The sequence below is a fragment of the Ceratotherium simum genome, chromosome 30 (genome assembly GCF_057802395.1).
Source record: "Ceratotherium simum simum isolate JZ-2026a chromosome 30, ASM5780239v1, whole genome shotgun sequence".
In the NCBI taxonomy this organism is placed as follows: Eukaryota; Metazoa; Chordata; class Mammalia; order Perissodactyla; family Rhinocerotidae; genus Ceratotherium; species Ceratotherium simum.
Genome location: NC_141929.1, coordinates 5,489,499 through 5,513,248, shown reverse-complemented (window position 1 = coordinate 5,513,248; position 23,750 = coordinate 5,489,499). Strand labels below are relative to the sequence as shown.

Below are 23,750 nucleotides of genomic sequence, written 5' to 3'. Positions count from 1 at the left end.
TCAAAACCAAGCTGCTGGCACACTAACCCAGCTCCACCCTCCCTGCCCTTCCCCTCAGCAAACGTCCCCAGGGAGCCTTTGTCCTGGGTCCCCTTGTCCCTCCACCCTCTTTGCCCACTTCACTTCTCTCCTTCGGTTCTCAGCTCAGGTGTCACCTCCTCAGGGAAACCCTCCTTGATGCTCCTGACCAGGCCCAGTGCCTTGTAATTTTCTCTCCTAGAACCTGGCTTTTCTTCCAGAGGGGGCTTACCCTCATCTATAATTGTCCCAAGTTCTCTAACTGGAGCTCAAAGCCCATAAGCTGGGAAGCCAGAGACCTGTTTTAGGTGTAGGAAAAAACTGGGGCATGCAGAGCTAACAAGACCTAGTGGCAGGCATGATGTAATGAGAACCGAGCCCGTACCGGACACCCTCAGTCTCGCTGCACTGTAAGCCTGCCCACCTATCACAGTAGGTAATACTGTTGCCCGTTTTGCAGATGAGGAAACTGAGGCCCAGACAGGTTAACTAACTTGCCTAAAGCCACACAGATGTGCGCAGAGGAGCAGGTATTAGAACCCAGACGTGGCTGGTGTGGAGCAGCATAATCCGGGCCTTGCCCACACCTTGCAGGATCCTTCCTGCTCTGATTTTGGTTTCTGCCCCCTCCACGCGCCCCCCGCCCACCCTGCCCCACACTCGGCTCCTCCAAACCCAGCCCTCTGTGGCTCTGAAGCTCCTCCAGCCCGACTCTGAGTCCCCACTGGGTCTGGCGGGCTGGAAGTCCAGTTTTTAAGTTCTAAGACAACCTCGGAAAGCATGTCATGGCCCAGCTGAGGGGGGCGCTTTCTCTCAGCTTTTCCTGAAGAGACAGAGTGGAGAGCTCTGCCACCTTCTAGCTGGGTGGCCTCAGTGAGTCACTTTGTCTCTCTGAGCCTCAGTTTCCATAAATGGGAATGCAAACAGCACCTACTTCGTAAGGTTGTTGTTAAACATTAAACTACTGAATATCAACGTGCCTAGCCCCCAGGAGCTCCATAAATGCCTATTAAATCTGAACATGACAATTGCCTTTGTCTTTACAGTAAAGAAAGAAGCTTTATAACACAAAGCAGACAAACTTGTTTTTTGAAAAACAAAACAAACATTTATTTCTGTAAACTGTTTGAGTGCAGATGTTCCTGGCAACCCCAATACAGCACAGATCTCCCCCAATGAAGTGAGCAAGGAAAAGAAGAGAAAGAACCATACAAATGTGCTCATGAAGAACCAAGCTGATCTCATCTTTCTTTGGAAAAAAAATCCTTTTGAATATGTGGTACAGACCCAGGATTAGAACCACAGATGCTCTGGTCTGCGAGGGCGGGGCCCCCGCTCCACACGGCCGGGGTGGCAGAGCAGCCCTCGGCCCCTGCTGTCCTTGCTGTCGGCAGACCTTCCCGAAAGTAAGGAATCTGTTCCCAGCTCTACCTCAATCCCATTCCGCACCCCGGGCCTCTCTCCCTAACAGCCTTGTCACTTTGGGAGCCCCTGAAGTTAACCTGAAAGACTCCTCTTGTCAAATCTGGACTCGTTCCTTTGCCCCACTCCATGCCATAGTGAGACACCACCAAAAGGGCGGGAACGAGCCATTTCAGACCACGTGGCCAAGCCACTGCTGGGCAACGTTTAAGGCAAATTTTCTCTCCTCTCTTGGTCTGAGTCAGGCCTGAACGTCTCCCCACCCAGCACCGGCTCTGTTGGCCATGTAGCTCAGGCAACTTTGATGGGGTGGGGTGAGGGACTCGGGGGCACACTCTGAGAGTCGGAGCCTGAGAATGGGAGAAATGTATGTGCTCATGAAGGCCGGCGGCGGCGGGGGCACAGCTGGCACCGCTGCCTCCTCAGCGGTCAGCAGGCAGGCACGCCATGGAAAACCAAGATGACGGCACAGACCTAGGTTCCAGAAGCAGCATGAGGCCATGGTGGGCAAGGCCAGGCAGGCTAGGTGCACGTCAGAGAAATGCCAGGAAAAGGGGTCACCCAAGGAGGCGCCTCAGATCTGATGATGGGCATGACCTTGGCATCAAAATGATTTTTCTTTAGAACATGAAAGAACGGGCGGGGAGAAAAAGAAGATAAAAGAAAGATGTTCCATGAGCTTCATGATTTAGGACATAACAGGGCTCACAAGGGAAGCAGGGAAGGAAGGGGAGCTGGGGTGCAGACAGGGTGGCGGGCGTTGCCTCTCATTGCGTCTCCTCTCCCTGGTGGGCTGGTGGGCTGGTAGCTGAGGCCGCGGTCCCCTCCCCCGGGGAGCAGGCAGATGACTTTGGCAAGGGACAGGGGGAGGGCTGGGGTTACTCTGTCTGGGCGTCGTAATTGGCTCCCCCAGCCTTCTTCAGCTCGCTTTTGATGAAATCTTCCTCCAGCTCCTTCCGATCACTGATCACAAACTCTTTAGCAAAATTCTGCAAGAACAAAATAAAACACAGAGTTCCTGTTAAGAAGAAACAGGATCTAAACGTTGCTCAGGCAACCCGCCAGGAAGTCTTGGCACCTAAAACACTAAGAAATGATCAAAATGAAAATTTGGTGGCAGAGTGGTTTGGCAAAAAAAAAAACGCAACACATGACTAGAGATCAGAAAACAGGTAAAGTCGGGGTACTGTGTTGTCCCAAGACCATGGAGATGGGCCAAGGTCAGATCTGGGTTTCAATTCTGGCTCTGTCCTTTTCTGGCTCTGTGACCTTGGGCAAATGCCTTCAACTCTCTGTGCCTCAGTTTCCTTATCTGTGAAAAACCATCTTGTCAGGAGAATAATAGATGAGGTTGGAAAGGCAGGCTAGTATGCTGGTAAATGTTTAATACCAGGCTCTCCAGAACAAAAAGAGAAAAAGGGGAGAGGCCTGCTTTGTAGCTTTTGCCCATTTCCATCATATAAATATTCTCGCAATGATTGGTTGGAGTTGGGAAGAGAGACTTGACTGGCTCTCATAAGCTGGCACAAGCTAGCTTCAGGCACCCCCAGCTGTGACAAGACAGAACTTCTGGTCCCAGGTCTGAGTGATCAGCCTAGGCACGAATGCACGAGAGTCAATACTGGGCCTTCCAGCCATACTCAGTTACTTGAGGGCAGGGGGTTTGTTTGCATTCATTCAGCAAACACCGTGCCATGTGATGGGGCTATGGCAATTAACAAAATGGATGCAGTCACTGTTTCCTCTTGGGGTGCACAGATTTCAGCCATAAAACCCCCCAGGCCTGGCAAACAGGAGGCTCTGGGTAAAAGCTTGTGGCATGAATGAGCAAAGCAGGTGATCTGGCTTATCAGATGACCCCGAGCCATGAAGAATAACAGTTATTTTAATCCATGGATCATAAGACTTCTATAAACAAGGAAAATTTGAGGATGGGAACAGATAAGAATATAGAGAAATCTACCAAAATATGAATAACAAGTCTGAAGGTCAGAAAATCATCCACATAAAAAAAAGTCCACAAGGAAATCATGTAAACAATGACCCCATTTATTAAGCACCTATTTGTACCGGACACTGCACACATTGGCAAACATCATTCTTTTTTTTTTTTTTAAAGGACGATGGTTATTTTAATAATGAATTTTTTCACAGTATGGTTTTTTGTTTGTTTGCTTTTGTTTTTTTTTTTGTGAGGAGATCAGCCCTGTGCTAACATCCGCCAATCCTCCTCTTTTTTTGCTGAGGAAGACGGCCCTGGGCTAACGTCTGTGCCCATCTTCCTCCACTTTATATGGGACGCCGCCACAGCATGGCTTGCCAAGCAGTGCATCAGTGTGCGCCCGGGATCCGAACCAGCGAACCCCGGGCCGCCGCAGCGGAGCGCGCGCACTTAACCGCTTGCACCACCGGGCCGGCCCCCGCAAACTTCATTCTTAAAACCCTTTCCTGCGACCCAGCAATTCCACTCCTATAAATCTACCCAAGAGAAATGAAAGGACACAAATGTTCACAGCAGCATTATTCGTGACAGCGAAAAAGTGGAAACAACCCAATGTCCATCAGCAGGTGAACAGATAAACAAAATATGGTCTATCCATACAACAGAATATTATTCAGCCATAAAAAGGAATGAGGTACTGACACAAGCTACAACATGGGTGAACCTTGAAGACATCATGCTCAGTGAAAGACGCCAGACATAAAAGACCACATATTGTACAATTTCATTTATATGAAATCTCCAGAAAAGGCAAATCCATAGAGATAGAAAGTAGATTATAGTTTCCAGGTACTGGAAATGGGAACAGGAAATGATAGAAATGTTCTAAAATTAGATTGTGCTGATGGTTGCACAACTCTTTAAATTCACTAAAAGTCACTGAATTGTACACTTAGGATGAGTTAATTTTGTGGTATGTAAATGATACTTTGATAAAGCTGTTTTTTAAAAAATCATGTAAAATGATCAATATTATTTCTGTTTTAAAGATGAGAAAACAAAGGCTAAAGATTACAATACCTGCCCAAAGTCACATAGTTGGAAGGTCCAGCTGACTCCAAAGCTGGCATTCTTAAAAGCATCACCATCTCCTTCCATGATGTTAAAAGTATTTTGGAACTAGATAGAGGTGATGGTTACACAACATTGTGAATATACTAAATGCCACTGACTTGTATATTTTAAGATGTTTAATTTTATGTTACGTGAAGTTTACCTCAATTTAACAAAAACAAGAATACAAAAAAAAACTCACCATGCCTCCAAGAAGAATAACTAAACCAGGAGAACACTCAAGGTCAAGTTTTACGTATAAAGACAAACCGTTTGCCATGCTAAGAATACTAACAGGAAGGGGGAATGAGGAGGTTAATATTTATCAAGAAACTAATATGTGCCAGGCACAGCCTCACACATTTTCTCTCTTAATCCTCCCTCAGTATATTGGCTTTTTTTCTTAAGATAAGACCCACGGGTTGGCTTGGAGAGATTGTGTGACTATCTCAGGATGACTCAACATCCTCCTGACCCGTTCTACTCCCATCCCACCATCCTGTGCTGCTAAGTGTCTGTGTATGTCCGCAGTACAGTGAGTGAACACAAGCTGGATGTGAGAGCCAGAAAGAAGAACCGAGAATTAACGTGTTTCTCAACCTGAGCCCCAGTGGCCCAGAGAAGAGGCAGAGCACAGACCAAGGAGGAGGAAGCCCACAGCTCAAAATGCCTATAAAAGGAAGTCCAAAGTTCCTCTGTTTCGTGATAGCTATATATGGCAATCTAAAGAAATAAGAACACTCCTGTTTGTATCTGTTAGCCATTAAAAGATTTAGATTAAGAAGACGTTTGATAAGGTCTAAGAAATTGACAGAGAAACTGTCCATGGAGCTGTGCAAAGTCCAATTTAAAACCACAAGTATATGGGAAATCAAATTATGGCTAAAATAAGGAGCAAGCAGGATAGCAGAATCTGGTAAAAACATAACAATAAACGTAAATGAACAAAATTATCTTTAAAAAAAAGCTATGTCTCAAACTACAAAGAAAAAGCAACCCCAAACCCTGTGCTACGTACAAGAGACATGTTTAAAAACAAAAGATTAGCAAATAAATGAGTCCATCAAACAAAAGTATATAAGAAAGCAACCTCACCCACCCTCCAGAGGCACAAAGGGGCAAGCAGGAGGGCTCCACATGGAGCCCCTCCACACAGAGGATGCTCAGGCATCCCCAGAGGCTTCAAAGGTGAGTCATTGCTTCCCTTAAGGGTGGGGACTCTACAAAAAGTCCCCAGAAGGTCTGAGTCAACCTAAAAACCAACTCACAACAAGCCCTACACTTCTCCACCTCTGTTCCTTCCAACAGACCTCGCAGAGTGGGCCTTCAGCTTGGCAAGGGAGATGCCATCACCCCCCAGGAATGGGCTTCATTGTGTGTTTTCAAAAAGAGGCAGAAACAGCAAAAACAGCTCTGTGGGCAGCTCTGACCTGTAGGCAGCAAGAAGGAGCCTACAAGGACTTGCCTGCGGCTGAAAACCACAAAGAACACTTCTGTGCAGAGCAGGGCCACCTCCTCGCCATGCTCACACCTCCAAACTCTCAGCCACTGTCCCTGGCACCCTCCCCACGCCACCAATCACCTGCTGGGGCAGAGGCAGGCGACACAAAGGCTGCAAGAGTCAGCAGGCAAGTCCTCACTAGGAAAGAGACTTTCAGGGCCCAGAGCAAGGCTAATACATACAGAATTTTTAATTTTCTAGTAGCCACATTGAAAAAAGTAAAAAAGAAACAGATGACATTAATTTTAATAGTATTTTATCTAATTCTATATATCCAAAGTATTGCCATTTTAACATGTAATCAATACACAAAGTCATTAATGAGACCTTCTACATTCTTTTCTCCATGATAAGTCTTAGAAACCCCGTGTGTATTTCACACGTACAACACAGAGCAGCACAGACGAGCCAAACCTCAAGCGCTCGGCAGCCACGCTGGTGACAGCACAGGTCTAGACAGAACAAGAAAGAGTCTGAAAGAACAATATGCTCAATCAAGGAGAATCATTCATCATAAAACCTTAGAGCTGATCTGAGTGGGGGAGGGGGGGCCTTCTGCGGGCGCAGGAAATGTTCCATGTCTTGATCTGGGTGGTGGTTTCACAGGCGGGTATGAAAATTCAAAATTTTAAAATTCAAAAGTTTATCAAGCTATACACCTAAAATGTGTGTTTTCCTCTATGTAAATTATACTATGGTTAACAAAAAAAGTGGGGAAGATGGAACTGAAAGGAAAGAGCCTTTGAAACCCTAACATTCACCCCCTCGTTTGATACAGGAGCAGCAAGAGAGCCAGAGAGGGGAAGCAATTCATCCCAGGGCACCCAGCAGCCTCACAGCAGGGGTCCTGCCAGCCAGTTCTCACCCCAGGTCTGTCCTGTCCTCTCTCCTCTGCATCCCAGACTGCCCATCCCACCCACATCAGCATCTGTCATACCCTCAAGGCTGCCGAAGCCACATGTCAAAGACTTCAAAGCAAAATGTGCCGGTCTGGGGCACTGTCACCTGTGGTTCTGGAAAGCTCTTCTTTGTCTTGTGGAGGAACACGGTGTCCCTAGTTGATAGCTTCCAGACAAGGTCTCTCCCTTTTCTACCACAGCAGGACTTTTCAAAGGAAGAAGAGTTTAAACCCCAGCGTCAGTCCTAAAGCGTTCTGGGAATAGATCTGGACCAAATACAAACAGGGACAGTTGTCCATATGCAACTCCAACAGCCTGACTCTCCCCAGGGACCTCCCTGAGCCTCAGTCTCCTCATCCGCAAATGGGGACAATAAGAGGCCCTACATCCTGGGGTTGCTGTGAGGATCTGATGAGTGTGCAAAGGGCATGACAGTGGATGAGTGTGCCTGGTGCAGAGTAAGTGCTCAAGAATGATTAGGTCGCATCCTAAATGATCCTGGCTTCACCTTCATTCTCAAGATGGTTAGGGGGTCTGAGATGTAAAGAAGTTTTCTGACACACTCAGAGTGAGGGCACAGGGCGTGGCTGGTTCCTCTTCTCTCACCCCACACTGATTTCTCCATCTCCACTATGTATTTTTTAAAGAAGGGAAGTCCGGGGAATTCTTCAGAATAACCAATAACCAAGGCAGTGACACTGGCATCTCCTGGTCCTTGCAGAGAGAAGATGGTAAATCCAGCTGCACACTCAAAAGCTGGGCACAGGGTTAGCCACGGGAGGACGGGGAGGAAGCCTGTGGGAGTAGAAGTGTCAGGGCTTCTACCCAGAACAACAGGACTATGGTGGGTTGCTAACCGATGCAGAGAACGTGGAGGCAGGGGAAGGTCTGGGAAGAAAAATGAGTGGGGAGTCTGACAGTTAAAGTTGTAAGGTGAGCAATGCATATTTCCACACAGCGGGGGCAGGGAGGAGAGGTGACCTTCGTTGTATCCAAAGACAATGAAGCCAATGCAATTCATTCCTCCAACCAACACATGCTTACTGAACACGGATTATATCCCACACATGCCTCTAGGCCCTGGGAAGTCACAATTCTGGTACTTATGGGTCTCTCTGAGAGTCTGAGAGCAGAAAAAGAGAACCAGGGGTTCTGAAATGCTCTGAAGGAAGCAGTCTATGGCTCTGGGCCCTGGTTTCTGTCTCCGTGAAAGAAGAGGGCTGGACAACAGGTTCTCCTAGCCCTCTTCCACCAGCCATCCACGGATTTGCACCTAAGCCTCCCGAGCACATGGAACAAACTTCCACTGAAGACACCAGAATCCGAGGGGCAATGGGGAAAACTGGCACAAGAAGAGTTACCTTTGGGATCAGAGTGTGGCTTTCCAAAGGAAGGCTGTGTGCTAGCTGCAGGTGCATCCCAAACCCTTGCAAAAAAGTGTGGGGGATGGAATCTCTCCTCCCGCATGTGTGAGATGGGGCAGGGGGTGGGCAAGGCACATCCTGGCCACAATAATGTATCTTTTCCCCACATGGGCGAAGATTAATTATAAACCAAAGACCTTAGCGTGCTGAAGAAAAGCCATCAGCCCCCAGGAGGCTGCATCTTGCTAAGAGAAAGGGCACCTTCTGGGGAACATGAGCCAGATGAAAATGCACAGCATCCACCTTGCTAGGCATTCAGCTGCCCACCCCCCTTGGGCCCCCTACACCTCCCCTCCTATAAGCGTTCTAAAGTGCTCAAAGACCAAGGTTTGAAAAATCCTTCCAGCAAGGTGTAATTTACTCCACAAGAACAGGTTCTTCTAACAGGCGTGAGTCACCACAGAAAAGGGAAAAAACAAACAGATCAAAATGGTATGGTCGGGCGTCTGACAGATTCGGGAACAAAGGCACCTGCGTCACCGTCACAGTTCAGGAATGAGGCAACACTGTTCAGTAGGGAGAGGACAGAGGACAAGAGGGAGGCATGTGTCACCCATCTTTCAGGTGGGCACAGGGGGCTGTCCAGCACAGGTGGGCTGCAGGAAGGCGTCACGTCCTAAAGCGTGCTGTGGGTGGGTGTGTGCCAAGACCAAATAGGGCAGCTGTCTGCATGCCTCGAATCCTGGCGCCTGCAGGGCCACACACCTCCTTAGCATTTGGGCGACTGCCTGGATTCTGACCCCTGCTTTCCTGCTGGTGGACATCCACAGAAGCCCTAACTCCACTTCACCTGATGTCTGACTAATGGCTACCTGTAGATCGGGGATGGCAGGAACATGGGAAACACTCCACTCTCGCCTCCTGTATCCATGGCAGGCATCACGAAGCAATCATGGCACTTTTCCTGCTGAGTCCAGACTTAGCCTCAGAATCCTTCTTAACCCAAGGCTCCAAATAGCCCCTGCAGTTGATCAATTGACAAGCAATTCAAAATCCAGGTTTAGGTCTCAATTTCTGCCTGGTTAAAATTGTGCTTCGCATTGCTTATTCCTTAGTGACACCCACTTTTGGGACTTTTTCCCAAAGAAATAATTCAACAGGGTCCAGCCCGGTGGCCCAAGTGGTTAAGTGCTCGCGCTCCGCTGCGGGGGCCTGGGGTTCGCCGGTTCGGATCCCGGGTGCGCACCAACACACCGCTTGGCAAGCCATGCTGTGGCGGCGTCCCATATAAAGTAGAGGAAGACGGGCACGGATGTTAGCTCAGGGCCAGTCTTTCTTAGTAAAAAAAAAAAGAGGAGGATTGGCAGATGTTAGCTCAGGGCCGATCTTCCTCACACACACACAAAAAAGAGATAATTCAACAGATTTTTTAAAACTACAGTACAGTCATGTGCTGCATAACGATGTTTTGATCAACGATAGACTGCATATACGACGGTGGTCCCATCAGATTAGTACCATACAGCGTAGGTGTGTAGTAGGCTGTACGACCTAGGTTTGTGGAAGTACACTCTGCAATGTTCCCACAACATCGCCTGACAACGCATTTCTCGGAACGTATCCCCGTCGTTAAGCAACGCATTACTTACACCTATACTCAAAGATGTTCACTGTCAGTAAACACCAGACTGTCTTCATTTTTCAACCAAAGTTGAATAAATAAGTAAACAGTATCTACACTGAACACACACATCAGGCACTTATTATATACAGTATTTTATTTAACTTTTACAATTCCATGAGTTAGGGATTATCATCCCAAATTTTGAGAGGAGGAAGCGCTGAAGCTCAGGGAAGGGAAGCCGCCAGCAGAGGGTCACACCATGGAGAGGGGTGGGCTGCGACTGAGCCCCACACTTAGCTCCAGGCCGAGGTCTTTACAGGAGAGTGAACTCACACACGCACACACTGTACAACATTCACGGAACAGTATTCAACCATGAAAAGTATGCAAACTGAAAACATTTATGAACTAAGTGAAAGGACACACGTCCCACCTCTGCTGCGATTAACTGTTTGTAAAAACACGTACCAGGTGGCGAGGGCTCCACAAGAATTAGCAGAAATCGCTGTGCGAGGAGGGAGATTGTGGCCGATCGTTATTTAGTCCCTGAAGTTTGTCTGAACTAATTTTTTTTTTTCCCACAATGCAATAGATGTTTTATTTCTTTTTAGACAAAAGAGTTAGTTAAGAGGAATTTTTTGGGGGGTGGGGGGATTGTGTGGAGATCTAATATGCGAGTGGTTTGAATTTTCATGTTTATATGTTTGTTACCAATGCCTACCTTTGTAAAGTCAGGGAATTTTGTCTGAACAGTATCTTCTTTGGGGGTGTCTATTGTGGTTTTCTTTATGTCTGAGTTGCGATTCACTTTTATGCATCTTCCTGGCGCATCTGAGGAAAAACATGCCCTTTCTATTTCAAAGATATGACATATAATACATACTGTTGTTTGTATATATATTTCCAACGAAGCTGATAGTATTCACTCTCTCTGTTCTTACTTAGATTTGTCTGTTTGATCTGTCAAAGTGTGAGAGAGCTCTTAAAATCTCCCACTGTGATTTGTTTTTAATTTCTCTTTGTTTTTCTAACAGATTTTGTTTTCTGTATGTCAGTCTTATTATTCAGCCTTTTATAGCTTCATTATGGATTATTCCCTTTATCAACAGAAAAATAACCATCTCTCTGGTTTAATGAGTTTTTCTTGAATTTTATTTTATCTGCTTTGCTCTCTTTTCTTGGTGTTCACCTGATGCTCTCTTGCCTTTTCCTTCATTTTTAATCTTCTCTATGATTTTTTGACATGTCTTTTGTCAACAGCGTATAATTGGGTTTTGATTTTTTTTGAAGTATTTTTTTATTGATGTTTTAATAGTTTTTAACATTGTGAAATTTGGGGTTGTACATTTTTGTTTGTCCATCACCATATATATGTCTCCCTTCACCCCTTGTGCCCACCCCCCACCGCCATTGCCCCTGGTAACCACAATACAGTTTTCTCTGTCCATGTGTTGGTTTATATTCCACATATGAGTGAGATCATACAGTGTTTGTCTTTCTCCTTCTGGCTTATTTCACTTAACATAATACCTTCCAGGCCCATCCATCTCATTGCAAACGGGACGATTTTGTCTTTTTTTATGGCTGAGTAGTATTCCATTGTGTGTGTATATATATATCACATTTTCTTGATCCAATGTCTGAACTAATTTTAAAAACCACAATGCCCTGGGATAACCCACTGTGGGGGAGAAAATGGAGAGCATGCGGCTTGTGGCTTGTTCCGGAAGGCACTCTGAAAAGGGAGAATGTCGAGGGACAACTAACAAGAGGAGGACAAACGTGAAGAGGGACGCATAGAAGGGAAGAAAAAGAGGGAGGAAAAATCTGCAAGAACAAGTTGTAAAGGGAGCAGCAGCCTTCAGCCCCCACGAGCAACGTGGGGTCTGCATTTCACATGACAGCTGTCTGGACTCAGCGCTCCAGGCTGCTTCAGTTGAGACCTGCACATGTCTAATCCGGCGTCCCCACAGCGTGGAAACCATACACTGGTGACAGTGAGGCGACAGGAGGCCAGCTGCTGGTGGGCCACCAGGCAGGTGCCGTGCCAGGGCCGGCTGGCCCGGGGCTGGGACCTGTCTGGGGGTTTAGTGAGGGCACCCAGGCCACAACTGCTGGGCAGAGCTCTTGGCTTGTAAAAGCGGCTTCCATTTCCACGCCAGGCTCCGGGTGCAGGGTGCCCCCCTCTTTCTCCTTTTCACCTCTAGGTAGCTGGAGCACAGAGCTGGCCGCAGGGCTCCCTGCTGCCTGCCCAACCATTCAAGTGGCCTCCAATCCCTTGTCATCTAGTTTCTGCCTCAACACTCACCTTGGCTTAAGGAGCCATCTCTCCAAGCCTCGGTTTCCCCATCTGTATCTTGGGGGTAGTAACAGCACCTAGCCCACAGTGAATAAGCCAGGCCCTCCGCACACGATACCCAGCCCCGCCGCTCACAGGCTGCGTGGGGGCTTTGCGTTTGTAACCAGGTGGTCTGTGTTTTAAATATACGATGTGAGCAACACAGAGCCCCCTTGCCTGCGTCCAGGTGAAACGCACCAGCACAAAAGGCCCTTTCTGGTTCTGAGAAGAATAAAGGGACTTTCCACGAACCATGGGCTGGAAGAAGCACCAACACGCCCCGTGAAAACAAATACTGAAACCCTCTGGAGAGCAATGGAGTGTCTACGGTTGGTGCCCGAGTACCGGGCTCTGCGAGGGGGAGCGGCGGCCCTGTAAATCTCATTAGGGGGCCGGCCCGGTGGCTTAGCGGTTAAGTGCGCGCGCTCCGCGGCTGGCGGCCCGGGTTCGGATCCCGGGCGCGCACCGACGCACCGCTTCTCCAGCCATGCTGAGGCCGCGTCCCACATACAGCAACTAGAAGGATGTGCAGCTATGACATACAACTATCTACTGGGGCTTTGGGGGAAAAACAAATAAATAAAATCTTTAAAAAAAAAAAAAATCTCATCAGGGAGGTGCGGGGTTCTCCCGGCTGACCCTACCAGCTCTCACTTCTGCTTTCTATTGTTACAAAAGCAGAGCCTCTGGAAAGCCCAACCCAGCCCCAAATCCCTCCCTGACTGCAACTGGCTTCCACAGTTAAATCAACCCAAAGAACAGTTATTAAACATTTACTAGCATCTGTCCAGGAATACACAAAGAATAAGAGACAGTCTAGAGCCTCTGCAAACAGATTCATTTCTTCACTTTTTAGCACCTGTTTTAGTATTCTTCTAGGCACGAGGAGTACTATGTAATAAAGCAGCCATGGTCCCTGCCCTCGAGATTACTTTCTAGGGTCAATTATAATTCACGGAATCTGGATCATAGTAGACACACAGACAAAGGAGCAATCAATTCTGATGGAGGCTGGTAGGAGAATAAGGTAAAGAATCAGGGTTTTGCAGGATGAATTGGAGTTCACCACTCACTAAAATGGAGAAACCCTCTTCACACTCTTTGCTTTTCTTTACTCCTTCCAACAACTCTGTGAAAATTTACACTCCCTTCTTCATAAGTAAAAACAGATTCTAGAGATGAAGTTACTTGCCCAAGGTCCTAAAACAAAGAGTTGAGGCAGCTGGAGTATCAGCTTGGGTCTCACTCCCCCTATGCCCGTGATCTTTTCCATTTGACACAGCAGGATTTTTTTTAATAAGCACTGAGCAATGATGTTCAGTTTCCAGTTTGGAAAAAACAAAGGTTCTACCATGAAGGAAGATGGAGAACCAGGAAATTTAAAAATAAATGTAAAAGGTTTGTTTCCTACAGAACTTCTCAGAGCCTTTAACGTGCCCTGTGCAACATGAGTCTACAAAAGTAGAGTTTCCAAAATGCATGTGGCTCAGAGTATTTTTCCTGGTGCTGGAGGACTTGGGGAAACGCACAGAGGGGTGAAGCGTGTGAGTCGGGGCTCTGGGGCCGGACGGTCTGGGCTGCAGGCAGAGCTCCACCATGTCCAGGCGCTGGAACCTCAAGCAAGTTACTCAACTTCCCAGGCCCCAGGCTCCTCGTCTATAAAATGGCGCTAATGACAGAACTGGCCTTGTGAAGAATAAATGATTTCAATATGTGGAAAGTCCTTAAAAGTGCCAGGCACATGATGGGGCACAATAAAACTACTGTTATCAACATTATTACCACACTGGTACACACGTGACCCTCCCGGAGGAGTGGTAGGTACATCTGGTCCCGGCCCTGGGGGTGGGAGGAGGTCCAGAATGGAAGCCGCCCCTGCTCCTGGTTTAGAAGCGATCAGAATGCACACCGAGCTGACAGTTCCACTCCGTCACTGAATGTCTGTCCTTCCCACCTCCACTGCTCCTTGGAGGAAACACTCTGCTGTTCGCTTTCCCCAGCGCTGAAAGCTGAGATGTACCCTCTGGCTACTTGGCTCTGTGAACATTCATATGATGTTAAAAAATAAATAAAAGGATCACGTGAATAAAGTCATCCTGCAAGGCAAGCACGATGCACCCCTGACCGAGTCTGCTCTAAATCAGGACGGTCTGGCCTGGCAAGGGCAGGTCTCTAACGGTGGTGACAGCATTGTCCCCGTAACCCCACAGAGGCGCCAGAACAATGGGACGGGTGTTCTGTCCCCGGCCCCGGCCAGGCACCTCTGTGCAGCAGAGACGGCAGCCACGCATGCCGTCCACTCGGCGCATTCCCGGGGCTCAAGTCCGGGTGTCACCACCACCCAGCCTCTGCTGCCGCGGCCGTGCTGGCGTGCCTTGTTTTGTCTTGTTTTCCCCAGACGCGGCCACAGACACCTCTCAGTGTCTCAGCCTGGCTCTGAACAGACTGAAGAGACCCGGGGTTGAACCTCCTGACCTTTAACCTCTCCAGGCTCCAGCCCTGGCCCTGCTGCTTGTTAGCTGTGGGTTTGGGGCAAGTCCTGTCACTGCTCTGGGCCTCAGTTTCCCCAAATGCTGATGCACCTGTGAGGCCAGCCCCGGGTGAGGATGACTTGTTTGAAGCACCGGCAAGGGTGGGGGAGGCGGGGACCTTCTTGTGCTGCTGACAGCTGTGACTTAGTCCAAGCCATCTGTAAGACAATTAGGCGATGTGGATCAACACGGGGACCCACCCTCTCCTAAGGAAATGCTCCACAGTGTGGAAAGCTGTGCATCACAGTGTTGTCTACAGTGGAAAACCGAAAACGACAACAGCTGCTGCTTCCAGGTCTTCACCAGACGCAGTTCTAATCTAAGCACTTCCCCTTTATTTGCCCATTTATCCCCACAACAACCCTAAGAGGCAGATACTACATCACCTCTGTTTGAGACTTCAGGGGACTGAGGCCCAGAGAGGGTAAGCACTGTGCCCAACGCCACACATTAAGTGGCGGAGCTGTAATCTGAACCCTCGCCATCTGGCTCAGAAGGCTACATTCCAGGCCATCACACTGCACTGTCTCTTTGTCCGACAAAGGAAAATAAGGTTCCTTTAAAGATAAGATGCCTTCATAAACAAAGTCCCCGTTTAAAAAAAAGGAAAAAATGTCAGAGTGAGTCACAACGGAATATGACACAGCAAGTCAACTCATCCAACTCACTTTATAAATGGGGAAACGGAGGCCCAGGAAGGGAGAGAGACTCACCTGCAGTCAGGGGGGTAGCATAAAGACCCACCTTTCTAGATTCCAGTGTCTCTACATCCATTTACATTCTCTGTGTTTTATACAAAGTAAAGGATGTGGGTATATGGCTTTCATTACAATAAAAGCTAAGGGTGTGTTAGTAATCTTAAACCAGAAGTCAATACACTTCTTCTTCACATGGAAATCGTGGTAAAAGGGATTTTATCCCCACTGGACTTGTGATCCAGTCCCCAAGACATGGAACCCAGAACGGCCCATCTGGAAGGCCCCTTAGCAAACACCTGGTCCGAGTCCCCATTAAACAGAGGGAAAAATTAACACACGTGCCAAGATCAGCATGATTTTAGTGATTGTCGAAAGACACCGTTATGCCAGCATAATTCACCCTTTGCAACTTAAATGGCTGTATTTGTAACTGTAGAATAAACATGAGGTCTTGTAATAACTTCAAATAATGAAGCTTTTTAAATGCAGAGGTGGAAAATGCAAAAGTAATGGTCAAAATATTACATGGCACCTGCAGTTCAAGATGGCGCCCCTGCTTTTCCATTTACCAGCATCCCTTTCTTTTAATAACTGGCATCGTGCTGGAGCTGCCAATCATGAAGCTCCGCCTCCCTGCCCCACAGGATGTGCATGTGACGTAAGCTGGGCCCAGGGGGGTCCTTTAAGGGAATGATGACTCTGAGGGAAGAGGGCTCTCTACCCTCAGATCAAGACTCAGAAGAACCACCATAGCCTGGACCATTCCTCCTGCTGGACAGAGGCCACCTGAGGCCCAACCCACAAAAAGCCAGATGAGAAGAAGATATTGCTTGAGCCCTTCACCCAGCCACACCTAAAGCTGGAAACCCCTGCACTTTCCAGTTCAGAGAGCCAGGCAGTTCCCCTTTCTGCTTCAAGTATTTGAGCTTGCAAACAAATGAATTATAACCAACACTCCCAACGGAAGGTCCCCACCAAAATATCATATTTCCAAGTCACCCTCAGTCACTGGCCCACTTAACCAAATTGAGAAGAGTTCTCAATTTAAGAGGAACTCTGCAGACTGCTAATGGGTACAGGGTTTCCTTTGGGGGTGATGGAAAAGTTCTGGAACTAGACAATGGTAATAATTACACAACACTGGATACACTTAAGGCCATGGAATTGTATACTTTAAAATGTTCTTTAAAATGGCTAAAATGATAAATTTTATGTTATTGTATTCTGCCACCATTTTTAAAATGGAAAAGAAAAAGGAGCTCTGAAAGATTTGAAAGACTGCCCCCTCTTCCCCCCACCGGAGGCATCCTGGCCAACACTTCCTCCCTGTGTCCCTTTTTCTCCTGGCCACGTCCAGGCTGACCAGCGGAGGGCTAAGCGTAGCTGGTAGAATTAAGTAGACCTTTGGCCATGGAACATGCATTCTTTTGCATTTTCCATTCTGCCGCCACAAAGCAGACCTCTAAAAGCGTTAACCATTAAAACTCAAACTGGCCTGGAGAAAAATAGCCCGTAGGGTTGAATAGGTGGCCTCGCAAAGCCAGGGTGTCGGTGGTGGACACGGTGCAGACAGCGGTGCTAACCAGTAATGCTGATGAGGAGGTGAAGTAAACGACGTTTACTCAGCATTTACTATGTCCACGCATGGGGCTAACCCTCTTGGAAGGTAATCTGACACCCCAGCCCTTTTTTTTTGGTGAGGAAGATTAGCCCTGAGCTAACATCTGTTGCCAATCCTCCTCTTGTTTGCTGAGGAAGACTGGCTCCGGGCTAACATCCGTGCCCATCTTCCTCTACTTCACATGGGACGCCGCCACAGCATGGCCTGACAAGCGGTGCATCAGTGCGTCCCCAGGATCCGAACCTGCGAACCCCAGGCCACCGAAGTAGAGCGTGCGACCTTAACCATTATACCACCGAGCCAGCCCCCTCACACCTTTTTAAAATGATCATCATGCCTATTAACTCCGGAACCCCACCTCCTGCAAATGTATTCTAAAGAAATAATTCAGATAGGAGCTGCGTGGATTAAAATGTTGGTTGCAACATTATTTACAAAAATAAAACTTGGAAGCAACTCAAGAGGCCAACAACAAGGGAGCATTTAGGACATTACAGTGCACTTGTGAAATGGGACACTCAGCCACCAGAAAAATGTTCATCACAAAGACTCTGCAGCCACATAATTTATGAAATTATGTTAAGTAAGACAGAAAAAAAAGAAGCCAAGCGGAGCGTGATTTGCAGGCTGTGACTGCGGCACAGCTCAGAGGTGGGTGAGCTCGCCCACGCGGCTGGGAGGGAAGATGGAAAAACAGGCCATGATAATGGAATGATAGGAATTTTTTTCTTTCCTATTATTATTTTTTAAATCAAAGTTTTATTTGGGGACAGTTTTAGATTTACAGAAAAATTGCAGAGACAGTACCGAGAGTTCCCATATACCCCGCAGGCTGTTTTCACAACTGTTAACGTCGTATGATACTGTGGTACCTTTGTCACAACTACGGAGCCAACACAGGAACGTTACTATCAACTAAACTCCAGACTTCATTCCCATTTCACCAGTTTTTCTGTTCTAGGATCCAATCCAGAATTCCACATGGCACACAGCCTATTTTTGTGTGTGTGTGTTTTGTTTGTTTTTTACAATTCAACGGCTTTTAATATATTCGCAGATACGTGCAACCATCGCCACAGTCAATTTTAGAGTATTTCCATCACCTTCAAAAAAAGCCCCGTACCCGTGAGCCACTACCTCCCGACCCCGGGTTTTGAGAAATCCTTTTGCAAAATGGAGAACCCTTTGGGCAAGGAGACAACTCTCTCCCTCACCTCCCTTCTCCTGGTGATCTCTCTGGAATTCAAATTTTCTTTTCTCAGTACGATCCCATGCGCCAGCCCCAAATGAACCACCTTGGAGGTTTCTGATAGTGTCAATTTTTGTTATGTCCAGAATGGAAAAAAACTTTAAAATAGAGAGCTCTACACGTAGAACTGTTCAGGAGCTGAGAGACAAAACCAAGCATAGGTCCACCTTCTCCTCCTTCCTCCCAGTCTAATGGGGTTGGGGAGGAAGTCAGCCACAGCCAGGGGCCAGCTGCCCTGCCCAGGCGTCTGGGCCATTGGTGACATGGCCTTTGTCATTCTATGGCCACCAAAATCATAACACCCCCACTGGCCCTCATAAAGTTGACATAAGGTTGACACCTATTCATTCAACAAGTATCATGAGTACCTACTGTGTGCCAGACACTGTTCAGAGAGGGCACGCATGAATTCTCCCATTGGGTCCTCATGGCCACCACTGGAAGTTAATCATGATTCAACCAGGGAGTGGCCGCCCTTTTGGTCATCCCTCCAGCCCCTCCTCCATGAACTGCCTCTGCCTGACCCTCAAAGGGAGACTCCCAGCCGCCATGTTTCTATCACGTGATGGTCAGGACCACAAATGCAGCTACCCACCTCCTAGCCCGCACCCTGAAAACAACCTTAGTAACGTGTCACCCAGTGGCTCTAGTGGTCCAGAGACCTGGCATGGCACATTTGAAGTCATATCTAAGTCAAAGACCCAGGAGCCAAGCCCAGCCCTCTCTGACCCGGCTGGATGGTGCCCGTTTGTGGGGTGTGACCCCCAGACCCTAAGAGAACACAGAGACAATCACCTGCACGACTTCCTTCACCAGGGTCTTGTCCGTGCCGGTTTTGGCTCGCTGCAGCCCGCTGACGTTCTCGCCGATCCACGTGATGAGGGCGAACTTGGACCTCTTGCTCATGGCATCCCCGGTGGTGAAGCGCACGAAGGCGAACAGCCGGATGTCATCTGCAGCCAAGGGCAAAAAGAGGGAGTGGTGCTCGGTTAAAACACCCCAAGACCACGAGTCCCCAAGGAGGGGCCGTGAGCCACGAGTGCGCCCTGAGTGGCACAGCAGGGCCCAACACTGACCTTGCCACATTCCCTCCTAAACCCCACACCATCACCACAGGCTTTGATGCCCATGTCACAGATGGACACGGAGGTTCAGAGACGTCACGGGTCACTCTCCAGGCCACACAGGCAGCTGGAGGCCACGCTGGGATTTGAACCCAGGCCTCTGGCTGCTGCACCTGCGACCCTCCCCTCTCTTCACACAGCCAAGGCTCAGATTCTGGATCTTATTTGGGGAGCAGAAGTCCTTCAACTCCTCTTATCCCCAGTCGTCAAGGCCCTACCTGGACTGGGAAAGCCGCACGGGAGAGATGGGACCCGGGCTAGGGGAGGGTGGGAGGCACAGACAGACAAAGCAAGCAAAGCCCTTATTTGGGCCCGGGTACAGCTCCAGGTCCACGGGCACGGCTAGCTTATGCTAGACAATCAGGCCAATAAAGAAGTCTGATATTTTTCCATTGGGTGTGTTATGATTGTTGTATCTTATATATTCGTTTTTATTAAAATGACTTGGGGGGGGGCCGGCCCAGTGGCATAGCGGTTAAGGTCGCACGCTCTGCTTCGACGGCCTGGAGTTCCCAGGTTCGGATCCTGGGTGTGCACTGACGCACTACTTGTCAAGCCATGCTGTGGTGGCATCCTGTATAGAGGAAGATGGGCACTGATGTTAGCCCAGGGCCAATCTTCCTCAGCAAAAAGAGGAGGATTGGCATCGGATGTTAGCTCAGGGCTAGTCTTCCTCACAAAAAAAAAAAACAATGACTCTAGGGGCCACTCTGTTCCCTTCATCTACACTTACGTTTGTTTGATGACCACATCATTTTCATTATTGTCACTTTAGAATCTCTTCCACCATCCACTGTGCTAAGATCCCCGTCCTCCACTGCTCTGTGTTCCCAAAATGTTATGTGACATTCTTGAGTTTTTAAAGTGACGTACGTGTGTGTGTGTGTGTGTGTGTGTGTGTGTGTGTCCCATGAGGATAGACCAGGGTTCTCCACCTCAGCACTCTTGACGCTTGGGGCCGGGTCGTCCTTTATGGGGGGCTGTCCTGGGCACAGTAGGATGCTGAGCAGCACGCCTGGCCTCCACCCACTAGACGCCAGTATCACACCCCCAACCCAGTCATGACACCTAGAAATGTCTCCAGACGTTGCCCAGTGTCCCCTGGGGGGCAGAACCGCCCCCAGGTGAGAATGAATGTCTAGACACAGTTTGTGTCCCCACTTAATTGGGATCCACTTTGTGTTTTCCACCAAAATTCTGTGCTTTCGTTGAGGAAATCACATATCCTTACTCGCTTAATTTCTACATATTTCATATTTTAATTGCAACTATCAGTGAGATCTCATGACAACCCTTGACTGGGGATGGCTGGCACGTGGGGATGCTGCTGGTTGGGTTATTCATCTTGCACTTGCTGCTCTGCTCAGCTCTTATGTTCTCAAACGGCTTTTGGCTGTTGGCTGTGGGATTTCTCAGGCACCCAATGACACCACAGAGCAGTGCTCCTCAAACATTCCTGTGTATCTGAATCACTCGGGGATCTTGCTAAAATGTGGGTTCTGACTCAGCAGGTCCAGGATGGGGCCGTGGAGACTGCAGTTCTAAGCATCTCCCAGGTGAGGCTGACGCTCCTGCTCAAAGAACCACGTTTTGAGGTTTTACTATTTTTTTTAAATCAAGGTGCCTTTCTTCCTAGAATCTTTCTAGAATCCTAGGTGCCTCCATGTGTGCCTCCATGCTGAATCTCACACAATGTGGAGGTTTACACCAAGACCCCAGGCCACAAGCCCTCTGCGTGTGATGGAGACACGGTGTGGAGTGACGAAGTTCACTGCCTGGCCAGTACCTCACAGCCTGAGCGCATGCTGGACAGCAAGCTGCACCGTCTAACGGGTGACCACCTCTCCCAGGGGAGTGAAGAAACAGTTCTCAGAGGCCACGACTGTGACTCAAACTCTACACTCCGGGCCAGGGACTCCAAAGACTCATGTCTTAAAGGAAACAGACCCTGACCACCATTCACGTGGCACAGCAGCCTTCGGTTTATGAGACACGTGTATGTTTGACTATCCCATTTGGTCTTCACAACAATGCTGTGAGGTGGGCAATGGGGGGGCAGCACCATCATCACCTTCATCAACACCCAGATCACTGTTTGATAGATGAGGCTCAGAGGTCGTGTGATGTGTCCAAGGTGAAAACAATGACAAAGCCAAGCGTGGGGACATCTCGGGTGTGTCTGCCCAGCGCCCCCTCCTTGGGGAACTGCTTCCACCCGGCCATGGGAGTCTGGTGGGTGCCCACTGTGGGACCCGACCAAGGGGGTCAGTGGGTGACAAGGCAGTGGGCACAGAGAAGAAAGTGTCTCAGAGACACTTCACAGGCCAAATCGACAGGGCTTGGTGACCGACTGGCCATGGGAAGTAAGGAAGAGGTCCAGGGGATTCCCATGTGGGGTGCAAGCTCCATCTCTTACTCCCCAGGGACTCTGATTTAATCGCCAAACATCCCAGCCTCAGCTGCCTCATCTGTAAAATAGGGTAATTCTTTCTGTCCCTCCCATTTTTTTTCTTTATTGAGGTAAAAGTCACATAACATAAAATTCACCACTTTATTTTAAAGAGTACAATTCAGTGGCATTTAGTACACTCACAATGTTGTGCAACCATCACCCCTATCTAATTCCAGAACATTTTCATCACCCCCAAAAAGAAACCCCACACGAACCAGCAGTCACTTCCCAGCCCCCCTCCCCCAGCCCTAAGCAACCACTAATCCACTTTCTGTCTCTGAATTTGCCTGTTCTGGACATTTCACACAGATGGACTCACACACTGTGTGGTCTTTTGTGTCTGGCTTCTCTCACTCAGCATGTTTTCAAGGTTCACCCACATTGGAGGGAGGTCAGTCCTTCATTCCTTTTATGGCTGGATAATATTCCATTGTATGGATATGCCACATTCTGTTCACCCATTCATCTGCTGATGGACAGCAGGGATGTTTCCAAATTGGGGTGAATTTATACCTCGCTCGTGAGTCGACGCTGAGGATTAAACAAGAATTCCCTCCTGAGTCGACGATGAGGATTAAACAAGAACACTGGGAAACCTGCTGGGCCCAACCTGGTAGAATCTTCTCCCTGAAGCTGTAGCCCAGGGTGGAGCTGCTAGGTGGACAGTGAGCACAGGAAATGAGGCTGACGGGACTGAGGAACTGAAATGCACACAGGGGCCGGCGGATGCAGACAGTGCGTGGGGGAGAAGCCCGTTAGCTCCTGAGCACCTCCCAGCTTTCACGGCCATGTCTGGGAAGCCAGCGTGCTGTTTTGAGTGGTGTTATTGGAGGAAAAGGAAAACCAGCACCCAAGTGTTTAATTAAATTGCTGCCTGGACCTGAGGGGGAGGTGGGGCCACACATCAGATGCCTCCCTCCTGACTTGTTAGCGCCTTAATGCAGAGGCAACACAAGCCAAAGGCCGGCAGTCTGTTTCCACGGCAACCACCCTATTCCCCATTTCCACATCGGTCAGTCTGGCCTTTGGGTTCCCGTGACTGCATGTGGATCGCAAGGGCCCCATCACTGGCCAAAGCCCCACCGTGGGAAAGTTGCAAACCACATGCCCCAAGTACCAGCCCAGGACCTGGCACAAGACAGATGCAGAATAAGTAAAGCACACCCCCACTTCCAAGGACACGGGGAGCCTGACCTTTACAGACTTTCCAGAACTGCAGGCTGATGTCATTTAAATGATCGTGGCAGGAGGGACTGTTTTCCTGGGTGGCTGTGCGGTGCTTATCTGACAAGGGTTTGGCCGACGAGATTGCTGCCATCTTTCAAAATCCAAGAGTCACGTTATGCTTACAGTCGTTTGCCGCTAAGATCTGGCACGACATTGAAACGTCAGCTGATTCCGAGATGAAAAACCTGTTGGTCTGAGCAACATTTTCGTGGCTGCCCACGCAGACCTGCAGCCTCTCTCTCCCTCACTCGCCCTGAAGGAGGCTCTAAGCCCATTTTGACCTCAAACTGGCCTGGGCAGGAGGAAGTTCTAGTTCTGAGTCGCTGGTTGGGCTACTTTCCCCCTCTGAACAAACCGTACAGCACAACACAGACGCACTCGTGGGTGTGTCAACTGAAAGGCACAGCTAGACCTCATCACAGACGCACATGTGTATGTGTGTGCGTGCGTGTGCCTGGGTGCGTGCATGCACGTGCGTGTGTGTGCACACGTACACTATGATGGCAACACTGGCCAGAAGAAGGCCAGTTCTGGAGGTTGCTGTCACCCCCACGGCTCCACTCGGTCCCCAATGGGGCCAACGGCACATCTTTTCAGACTGCGAGTGAGGAGCGGAGGGTGCCCTCT

General features: G+C 48.7%; 1 protein-coding gene across 1 annotated transcript in view; it reads right to left on the bottom strand.

Moving 5' to 3' along the window:
- Nucleotides 1-1,100: 1,100 nt before the first annotated feature.
- COTL1 (coactosin like F-actin binding protein 1) overlaps nucleotides 1,101-23,750 on the bottom strand; it is a 42,819-nt gene continuing 20,169 nt past the window's right edge. The window contains exons 3-4 of the mRNA XM_004437056.3: nucleotides 19,116-19,273; nucleotides 1,101-2,429 (exon numbers count right to left, since the gene is read on the bottom strand). Coding sequence (XP_004437113.1) covers nucleotides 2,319-2,429; nucleotides 19,116-19,273 — 269 coding nt within the window. The 3' untranslated portion in view covers nucleotides 1,101-2,318. The remainder of the gene's footprint in view (nucleotides 2,430-19,115; nucleotides 19,274-23,750) is intronic.